General features: G+C 37.2%; 2 protein-coding genes across 2 annotated transcripts; both read right to left on the reverse strand.

Moving 5' to 3' along the window:
• Nucleotides 1-2,047: 2,047 nt before the first annotated feature.
• LOC145568974 (uncharacterized) lies at nucleotides 2,048-3,202 on the reverse strand. The gene has a single exon (XM_081628350.1). It carries the CDS (start codon nucleotides 3,025-3,027, stop codon nucleotides 2,206-2,208), a length of 822 nt encoding a protein of 273 aa, XP_081484476.1. The 5' UTR covers nucleotides 3,028-3,202; the 3' UTR covers nucleotides 2,048-2,205.
• A 397-nt stretch (nucleotides 3,203-3,599) lies between these two features.
• LOC145567628 (ethylene-overproduction protein 1-like) lies at nucleotides 3,600-10,333 on the reverse strand. The gene is made up of 4 exons (XM_081626951.1): nucleotides 7,830-10,333; nucleotides 6,354-6,645; nucleotides 5,963-6,272; nucleotides 3,600-4,330 (listed from the first exon to the last, which is right to left on the reverse strand). The coding sequence occupies exons 1-4, from the start codon at nucleotides 9,917-9,919 to the stop codon at nucleotides 4,020-4,022; spliced, it is 3,003 nt and encodes a 1,000-aa protein (XP_081483077.1). The 5' UTR covers nucleotides 9,920-10,333; the 3' UTR covers nucleotides 3,600-4,019.
• Between the last annotated feature and the right edge of the window lie 597 nt (nucleotides 10,334-10,930).

A 10,930-nucleotide genomic window follows, 5' to 3' on the forward strand; every position in this document is an offset into this window, starting at 1 on the left:
CTCTCTTCTCGGGCGTGTGTTTAAAGCTAAGTACTAATCTCATTGTGACTTTCCTATCTTGGGTATGCTTGGAGAAGCATTTGTTCATCCAAGGCCCTTGTTAAAGAAGGTGTCATATGGAAAGTGGGAGACGGTAAAAAAAATCGACATATAGAATGACCCATGGTTAGCTGATGGTGATGGGCAATTTATTTTAGGAGAAGCGGCTCCCAACTTGACCAAGGTCTGTGATTTGATTGACCCTGAGCAAAGGGAATGGAATTACAAGACCATTGAAGCCAACTTCAGTGAGAAAGATACCTAGCAAATTCTGGCCATTCCATTGAGTGAAAGCTACTGTGAAAATGAGCAAACTTGGGAATTTTCAATGTCAGGTGATTACATGGTTAAATCTTCATACATTCTTGGTAAGGGCTTTGATTTGGACTCCTTTCACCAAGCCTGGGTGGAAATATGGAAGGCCAACGTTGCCCCAAAGCTGAAGCACTTCTTTTGGAGACTCTGCACTAACAACTTGCCAGTGCGTAGCTTGCTCAAGTACAGACACATAGCGGAGGATGATACTTGTCCCTAGTGCCACACTGCAATGGAGACCGTATCACATGTGTTCGTGGAGTGTATGAGAGTCCAAGGCTTGTGGGATGACTACTTAGGTGCTGCAATGTCGCGACTTAGTTGTTAGCTGGAAGGAGTTGGATGCAAAGACAAAGCAAAGGGGAATGTTTCTTATGTGGTGTATCCGAGGTAATAGGAACCTCAAAGTCTTTGAGGATAAATTCACTCCTAACACGCTCATCACTAACCGTGTCTTTAGATATGTAGAGGAGGTCAATAAAGCTAGTGCTCGTGTTCTGAAGAATGTTGGCCATTGTGCTGCCAATAGCCTTAAGAAATGGTCTGCTCCCCTGCAAACGTAATTAAGCTGAATGCAGACGCCTCCCTTGCTGATGAGGGCTGGATTGGGTTGGGTGTGATCGCCAGAGATTGCAAGGGGAGTGTGCTTTATGCTACAACGAGAAAAGTGCGTGCTTATTGGGCTCTCAAGGTGGCTGAAGCAAAAGCTTTACTGCTGGTGCTGCAACTGGGCAAAAGATACAGAATGCAGGATATAATTGTCGAATTTGATTGCAAGCTTGTTATTGAGCGATTATCCAAAGGAGCAAAGTATGCAGCTGATTTGGATACAGTATTGGGTTCTTCTTTGTACTAGCTTTAACTCTGTCTCTTGGTCACATGTAAGGCATGATGGCAATTGTGTCGCCCATAATCTCGCAAAGTTTATTCCCTTTGGTGGTGAAAAAACTTGGGTGAATCATTATCCCCAAGAAATTGGCCCTTATGTACTCATGGATGTTTTATCCCTTAATTAATCGATGAGTTCCGTTGTTTTCAAAAAAAAAAAAAAAAAAAACATGAATATTATGTAATCTAACATAAGGTGTGTTTTTGCCAAAAATAAAAAAAAATAAAAAATAAAAAATAATTACGTTAAGGTGTGTTCTAGCATACAAAAATTTTATAAGGCGATTTCTTAAAAAAATATATATGTTTTATAGGGAGGTTTTTGATAAATTATCCTTTATTTTACACCAGTGATTATTTTTATGGTACACTAAGCATATAGGGATTCATTATTTAATCAACTTAATATATGGTGTAGATTTAATATTGAGAACGTATGGTTATGATTAAAAATATCATTGCGTCAGTGACTAGAATATCGTTACAAGTGCTTCGTATAAAAGATTAATTATATAGGGATTAATTTTAAGCATATAGGGATTAATTATATGTACCATTGTAAACCTAATTTTGAAAACAAGTACCACATATGAACCTACTTCGTATAAGAGATTTTGCACGACGTTGATGTGCATAAGTTGAAATTAGATTCAAAATTTCATCTCACCAATTTATTGCTCAAACGTAAAATTAAGCTAGTAGAAAAAGCATGCATACTTTATTTCTCATCACAACGCCATATGTAGCTCAATTTACTTTCCCAAAAAAAAAAAAAAAAAAAAAAAAAAAAAAAAATCTCAATATATAGTGCAAATACATTATATCTTCCATTAATATCGACTTCTTACATTTGTTGACACTACAATGGTTACATACAATAATATATTACATATGATTACTTATTTCTATCCCTGAGATAGGAGAACCTTTAGATTCGTGTATCTTGCCAGGTAAAATTTCTTTTTACTTCTTTCTTGGGCTAATTTGAGGTTTCATGTTGGCATGAACGCGTCGCACAGGACTCTTAACTCCACATAGCCTGTGTTTAGCGCGCCATGGAAAAAAGATTTGGAACCCACAACCTTTAGTTGAAGAGTATGCTTCCCCTGCTACTCTAGGAACACATGATCCATCCCTAAAATGATTGCTGCTAGAAAGCACCCCCATATATTTCTTATCACTACTAGGATGATTGTTTTTATCCTTAATAGCTGCTAAAGCTGACAATGATGATGCAGCCAATGCAGTTGCTGCAGGAAGAAATCTTTGGATCATGAAATTTGGTGACAATGATCCATTATCTCCATTAAAATCACTCTCCATATCGAGTCTTTCGCTAGTAGTTAATGACTCTGCTAGGGAGAACAAGTCTATGGCATCCGAAAAACTACCACCATCATCATTGTTGTCGTTGTTGTTCTTCTTCTTGTCAACGTTGTCAGCTATACCTTCACCATAGTCTCCTTTGTCACCGTCTTTGTGGTTGGTTAATGTAGGATCGTCTTCCTGCCAACGGATTGGAGGTGGTTTAGGAAGAGGCAAGACTTTATTACCTTCTTCCACACCATTACGATCACTTATTATAGCGTCTTTAGGCTTGCCAGGACTCTGTTCCCATGAGAAGGGCACCCTATTAGACAAACCACGTAGGGAGCCTGTACGCGATAATTCTAAGCTAGATCTCATATCTCTAACAGTCGCCGGAATAAAGTTAGATCGTCTGGTTGACAAGAGTGGAGCATTGAGATCTAACCTCCTCGGGCGTTTTATATCAATGTCTTTCATATCTACTCTCTAAACTTACAGGATATATGTTGGGTTATGAACAAGTGATACTTTTGTATGATCATGTTAAGTTTGTAGTATGATTTTTTGGGAGATATGAGAAATGGTAATGGTTGTTGGATGGATTTATTGTAAAGGACTTTAAGCTGTGGTTTCTCGTGCATTCAACTAAGTCTTTTTTTAATTTTGTGTTTTTTGCTTTTGGCAAGTCACGGGTGGCTCAAAAGGACCACTACAAAAAAATTGTGGTTCAGAATTAAGTTGCTAATAATTTTGAGGTAGTGATGAAACCTTTTTAATACTAGTTTATAATTTTATATTGCTCTGTTTTTCTAAAGATTATTAATGAATTTACAATAATTACCAAAAAAAAAATAAATAAATAAATAAATAAATAAATAAAAAGATGACTTTGTAAACTCTTTGTAGGTTTTACCAGTAACAATAACTTCAGGTTAAGAATAACTTTCTCAAAGGCTTGACTCTTTGAGTCTTGACTATGAAATAAGTCTGATCCGGAACTATGACAGCAAAGAGTTGGTGTTAAAGTCTGATTGTAGACAGACTGAAGATGGAGCAGAACTAGGTACGATTACGAGAAGAATGCTCAATGTAAGCAACACAGTTTATATGAAGTACAAACCTCCTTGTGTCATTCAAGGGGAGGAAAATCACCAATTCTCCAATGCAAAACAATACAAAGAAGATATTCATAATGTTACAACAAGACAGAAACCCTGTGTACAGCTGCCATCTACACAAAATCAAAATCCTCAGCTGCAGCATAAAACAAGCTGCAGCAGTGGGTTAAGTCGCTGCTATTCTCACAGCAACCAAGTCGATATAATATTTACATTTCGACTTGCCTCTTTCATCCTGTTTCCTCGAATTCAGATGTTCATTTCTCTTTTGAACATCTTGTACATGAAGCCGGTAACCAATCTTTTAACATATTTGCAAATGCCAACTGGTAGTGGTGGCCCAATTTCTTTTCATTGAAATGCTCTTGAAGCATAGTTGAGGGTGCCAGGAATGTCAGGTGCATCTTTTCTGTTCATGGAATCACATCTGCTAAGTTGTTCATCAGAAATTCGTTCTCGGGCCTCACTATAAAGCTTAAGTGTATCTACATGGGTGGGATCAAGAGAAAGAGCTGCTTCACAATCTCGAAGTGTGGCAGCATTGTTGCCCATAGAGTCATGAAATGCAGCTCGAAGATGGAGTAGCTGCAAGTCTGGTTTGAAGAAAATAGCTTTTGATAGTTCTGCTATTGCCTCCTCTTCTTTGTGGTCATCCATTAGTACTGCAGGTAATTAAACAGTTAATAAAAGAACAAAACAGTTTTTTTAAGCATCAAAGCAATGATGACAGTCAATCAATTTCTCCCTCCACAATGAAATTCCACTTTTTTTCCTCTCTCTATTACATCAATATATCTCTTTTACCACCTATCTCTTTTATTCTCTTAGTTACCACTTTCAATAGTAAAATTACAATGGAGTAAAATTAATGCAGAACTAGGAGTCCACCACAAATGGAAAGGTAAAGCTTTGCTGAGCTACTTCTACACAACTGCAATGCAAACTAATCCAAGTTGAATTTCCTAACATTGAGAGTTTTATAATGCAGTTCACTATATCGACAAAAAACATCATACAAGCCTGACCAGACAATAAAGAAGTATAGATGTGCTATTTGAAAACTTGAAATCTTTCCAAGCTCCAGGAATTTTTTTCAATAAAACATGTTGAAATGACATGGTGCTTTAATCAAGATTCTAGAGGCTTGAACAAATTATTGTGTTCAGAACTCTGGTTATATGATATTGTGATGGGTATTCAATACCAAGCAAGTTTAACAATGTTCACGTAATTTTGGTGCTTATACATGGATATTTTTTTAAAAAAAAGTGATGTAAGACAGGGTTGACATGCAGTGTTATCAACTTATCAACTATTTACAGCACTGTAGTATCTGGTACTCAAACATTGGCTCAATCTATCACTTCTTATCCTTAAATTAAGGACAGGCGGATAGCCAGTGCTATTGATGGATAAACATTCAGCTACCTGGCCTCCTTTCCCCTCAAACAATTGGGGGAATTACAATGTCATGTATGGAGCTACACTTGTCTTTGTATGATATAAAGTACAAAACAAAGTTGATTAAAAATTAAAAACAAGATATAGTAAATGATAAAGTCAGGACTCAGGAGGGGAAAAAAAAAAAAAAAAATCATTTGAAGAGGATGTAATGGAATGGCTGGTGAAGTGTGAATTTTTAACAAACACAAGCCAAAAAAAAAAAGAAAAGAAAAGAAAAAAACACATAAATCGGCTTTCAATCATGTATATGCATAACAAAAAATGCACCACCTATCATGATGTGAACGTGTTTAATACTATTAATCTACATCAGCTCGCAAGCCCAATATTTAAGTGCAATTATTTAGAAGAACAAGGATGGCCCCTTCCCAAAATTAATAAACATTAACACAATTAATGTAGAATAGCTCAACATTAATGCCCAATCCACATTCTTCTCTCTACTTTGTCATGCAAATACTTCTCTCTTTGTTTGTTTGGTCCTTTTCTACATATTGCGACCATTGTGGGAGGACCAATTATAGCAAAGAAAGGGGATGCAATGGAAGGGATACATTCTAACACAGCGAGTCATTGTACGCGACGGACTGACGGACAATGTCACAAGAACAACATTATTTCAATTGCACCTATATATATTTGTTGGAATAGTTGAGTTTTAATCCCTATCAACAAAATTTCACTTCAATAATAGAGGTTGCAAACTTCAATGAGTTCAATTAAGGTGATTATTTAAGAAGAAAATATGATGAGACCAAAAGATAAAACCTTTTTAAATATTAGAAAAAAAAACCAGAGAAAAGAAAGAATAAAATAATTAGTAAACGCACCAGCTGCCCTGTATCTATATGGATATGTCCTCAGGGGGTCAAGTTGTGTTGCCATGGTAAGATCTCTCTTTGCCATTTCACGGTCACAATATTCTGAACGTTTCTCGTAAGCTGATGCGTTGTTCCTGGCTTTTTCTATCAACTTTGTCATCTCATCATATGCAGCTTTTCGCTGATTTTTGACATGATAGACCCTTGCTAAACCTTGATGTGCTCTGGTGTGCTTAATGTTAAGAGCATTCATGTAGCAATCAGCAGCAAGATCCAGCTTTTCACAGTCTACATAGACACTACCTAAATTATTTAAAGCCTGCAGAAAAGCAGATCTGGGTGAATAACAACATTATGGGTTAAATCATAAGACCAACAGGTGTTTCAATAATATACATACTTGTCCTTTACGTAAACCATCTGAAGGACATCTAAGAGCTTCCTCCAGGAGATGGATAACATAAGATGAAGACTCCTCATCAAGGTTTGAATCTGCCAAAGCATATGCTTTCAAAAAAAATGCTTCAAATGATCTTTGGATGGTGATGGACTCTTCAGCCTTTGCTAAAGCTTCTTCACGATGGCCTGTATCATATAAGATCCACCCTTCATAAACGAGCCTTTCATGGTCAGAAGTGGAACAGTTCCGTGCCAATCGTAAACTACGCATTGCAGCCTTCTGGCAATTTAACCTGTCAATTATGTTTCAGGAAATAGGGAAAAGACTTGTCAGGATACATTTAGCAGCAATAGGGGGTGTAAGAGTAAAATTTAGAACAGAATTCACATAAATTCAGTAAAATTTAGAACAAATTCACATAATTTCACAATTTTGCAGTAATACTTAGCATAATATCAATTGCATAATCCCTTTTGGTCCTTAAGACAACTTTACTCTTCACTGTCTTCAGGATGGTAAGCACAGAATTCTATCAGGGTTTTCCCTTCCTGGAATACAAGATACCTCTAACTGAGAGAACCAGTCTAATTGAGAGATAAAATTAAATCATGTACCTCACATCTAAACAAAAAACAATAACAGATTCCACCAACAAAAGCAGTGAGATCCAGAACACTGAATACTGGAGTATTCAATTAACAAAACCAGCAGCATGACATGTAAATAAGAACTTTGCTTCAACAATCAGAGGCAGCAAACAGCTTTAACCATCTTAAAGCAAGATAGATGAAAAAATTAATTGTTGCAAAATTTGGGAATGTAAGTGTAACTCACTAACTAAAGGTTATAAAAAGGAAGTGGCAAAATTTGCACAGGGAACCTTTAGCAGCAATAGAGGATGTAGGTTTGCAAGGTAGGGTAAGTAAAATGAGATAAACACACAATACTAGAAGATGCTGTAGAAGGACAAGAGAACGGAAGGGAAAAGAGATGACCAAAACAAAAGCTCTAAATCACGAGGTGTAAATATGGATTAACATGGCACCAATGTGGAGGTTACCAGAGCAGACAAGATATGAAACTCTATATAGAGCTTAGATAATTCCAGGTCAAAATTTGGAAAGGATTCCACTTCAGAAAGTCCCATATGTTATAGTTCCTAGAATAAACTATTATCTATCTACCTACGTTCCCCTGTAATTTCTCTCTAAGCTTACAGCAATAGGAAAAATATATTAGAAAACAGAAATGTTAAACGAATGTAAAGCAGTCTTCAGAATTGAGCACTTGCAAAAGAGATTGTGATTCACAACATTGGCCACAAGGTTAACAGATGTCTAAAATGGCTAATGAGTAGACACAAATCACAAAGAAGATTTATATTAATATCTGCAGAAAACTTTACTAAGCTTAACTTCCTCTTTAAAAAAACAGAAAATACTGGACAAACTTTTAAGGTATGCAGTATGTACTCACCGCAGGAGAAGGAGAGATTGCCGAAACCGAAGGAGACTTTTCCCTGGATCATTTGCCAGCATATGGTGCACAACAGCTAGAGATCCAATATCATCAACGGAGGACCATCTATCATACAATTGCATCCAGCAATCAGCCTGACTCCACTGCTGGACATGAGAGCGAAGGAGCTCTACCAACTGCTCTCCAGGCATTTTTCCATGGAACATCATGTAGTCTGGATCCAAAGTCAAAAGTGCACGAAGGTCTCTGAGAGCACCTTCATAATCTTCGAAAGCAATAGAAAACCAAGCCCGCAACTCAAGGCAGTCTGGAGTGACCTTGAAACCAATAATTTTGTTAATTTCAGAGATGGCTGCTCCTAATTTATTATCTTCTAAAAGCGCAATCGCTCTGTACTTGTAAGGAAATGATAAGGTTGGATCCAATTCTGACGCCTTCTCAAGATCTGCCAGTCTCTCCTTCCCTACACAATATAACGACCGTTCCTGATACATCCACCCAGAGGGCTTGTAATCAGAGATTAATGAGTTCATCAGTTTGTATGCTGTGTACTTGTGTCCACGTTTATACTTTGTCCTAGCAATACCAGCTATCGAATAAACATGACCTGCTTCAGCAGCTGCCTCAAACGAATTCTGTGCATCCTTATATTCTTTCCTCTCATAAAATACACAACCAAGTAGATGAAATGCAAGTTGTTTCTGCCATGATGCAGTTGCAGTTTCCACCAGACGCTCCAACAACATTACCATTATATTAGACTTCATGTCCTCTTCAATAGCAGTTTGACTAAGAAAATAATACAACAGGAAGGAAGAATGCCCAGTCGAAGCTAATTTTTCCCTAGCCTCCGGAGTGCAGAAGTATTTCATCACGTTCTGGTCGTGCAACGAACCAGGAAGGTCTCTCAGAAACACCTGCAAACACGCAGCCACTAAAAGAGATGCTGCCTCCTCCAACCCATAATCCATTAGCGTCAAAGCACTTTCTTTATCAATAACCAATGATGATAAATAAACATCACAAGCAGATTTTAATTCATCACAACAAAACATGTTTGCCAAAGACAGTAGCTCCAAAACCAGTGGCGGATCCAAGGAATCGACTTTCTTTTTCCTACTATACAACTCCAAGGCTCTAATAACCTGGACAGATATCCCATTCTGAGTAAAATTAATCTTCTCCCTCCTTGATTCTGCAAAGCTCCCATACAACAATGTCTTAAATGCCCTAGAAAGCGAGGCGATATTATACCGAATGCACCTCACCTCCTCCTCTCCCACGACAAATGCCATATCGAAATCCTCCTCAGACGTCGAACATTCCTCATCCTCAACCCTAGTAACACCACCCAAACCCTCCTTCCCCACCACAACCCCGTCAACACCACCCGAATCCCTTCTACGATGATGACAAACACACTCATCGAAAGCCGACTCAGGATCATACCCAGAAACCATACTAGCCTTAGGACATTCAGTAATCCTCCCACAACAATCCAACGGCGACGAACCCGTTAACTCATCTTCCCTCCTCTCAAACCTCAACCACGCTGCTAACACAATCTTTGTATGGACATCAACAGCATGTTGCCTAGCTGATCTAAGACTACGCCGAAACAATTTGGAGTCAGCCAATCCTCGAAAAATCGCACATTGCTCAACATAAACCAACCATTTCTCAAATTGTGGACAACCCTCAATTCTTCTATAAACATCAGCTAGGGTTTCAACAAAATTAACAAATTTAAGACAAGTTTCTACCTGGGGTTCTACTAGATCTGTTGAAGGTAAACCAAAGGGCAACAAAGCTTCTTGAACAAGATTCGCTTGTAAGATCTTTGCATCTAAATTCGATGATGTTCGAGTTTTGGATCGAACCGAGTTGACTCGAAGATGATCTTGGAGTTGATGAAGAAGCTTCTCACCCGTGCCGATACCACCAACACCACCACCACCGCCATTACCGGCGCCGCTGTTGGCGCCGCCATTGGTGGCGGAGTTAGGATTAATGGCGTAAACTTGTGAGCTTTTGCAACCATCTATAAGCTTCAAACTTCGCATCGTTGACAAGATGTTATTCTGCATTTCGATTGATTTTTATTTATTTTTGTAGAAGGGGAAAAAAATAATAATAACCCCACAAAATTAAATTAAAAAAAATAAAAGGGAAATTTGGAGGAAAGAACAAAAATGGAGATGTGGGTAATCAATCAAATAATCAAATTAAATTAAATTTGATGAATTGATTGACTAATTCTATCTGGGAAATTTCCAGGAAATTAAAAAAATTAAACAAATAAATAAAATGAAGGATTTTATTTATTATTAATTAAAAGAAAATAAAAACTAAAATTGGGTTGGAAAAAGGGAGGAAGAGTGATCGGAGCACGTAGGCCGGCCAAGGTGAGAAGAAGGGAGAGTGGGGGGTGGCCGTTGGGAACGGCCACTCTGTCTATATTTTCTCTCTCTTATTCTCTGCTTTTCAGGTTTTTTTTTTTTTTTTGGGAAATTAAATTAAATTTAAAATTTTAATTTGGAATTTTGAAAAATGTACTTGTATAAATTAAATTATTTACTGTCTGAATTTTGCAATTTTTTTTTGGATTATTTTGGCTCTCATTTGGGATTTTGTTTGTAGGAAGAAGTGGTGATGTCGTATTGTCGTGTGCGTAAAAAACGGTTGGAATTGGAGAGCCGTAGGCACCTTCTATACCTCTTCCACTATTATAAAAATTAAAATAAACCTCTACTCCAAATTATTTTGATGATAATTTAAAGAAAAGGTATTGTATCAGTCCGGACTAACAAAATATTTCGTCAGTTCAGACTAACGTAATACGAATTTTTGATATCTTTAATTGGCGGGTTAATATCTTATTTTGGTTAGATGATATTCTCTACTAACTGGATGATATCCTTTATTAGCTATATTATATCTTTTATTGGCTAGATAATATCCTCTATTGGCTATATGATATCATCCAGCCATGATATCATATAGCAAATAGAGGATATCATCCAGCCAATAAAGGATATATCATAGACACAATCATAAATGATATCATATAGTCAATAGAAGATATCATCCAACCATGA

Source organism: Chenopodium album, chromosome 11 (genome assembly GCF_948465745.1).
Source record: "Chenopodium album chromosome 11, dcCheAlbu1.1, whole genome shotgun sequence".
In the NCBI taxonomy this organism is placed as follows: domain Eukaryota; kingdom Viridiplantae; phylum Streptophyta; class Magnoliopsida; order Caryophyllales; family Amaranthaceae; genus Chenopodium; species Chenopodium album.

What these genes read in the sequence shown, in the direction of transcription:
- LOC145568974 (XM_081628350.1), bottom strand. Translation starts at nt 3,027, where the DNA reads ATGAAAGACATTGATATAAAACGCCCGAGGAGGTTAGATCTCAATGCT.
- LOC145567628 (XM_081626951.1), bottom strand. Translation starts at nt 9,919, where the DNA reads ATGCAGAATAACATCTTGTCAACGATGCGAAGTTTGAAGCTTATAGAT. An exon ending in CAATCTCTCCTTCTCCTGCG is followed by an intron (nt 6,646 to 7,829) that starts GTGAGTACATAC and finishes CATAATTGACAG; the next exon opens with GTTAAATTGCCAGAAGGCTG. An exon ending in ATGGTTTACGTAAAGGACAA is followed by an intron (nt 6,273 to 6,353) that starts GTATGTATATTA and finishes GCTTTTCTGCAG; the next exon opens with GCTTTAAATAATTTAGGTAG.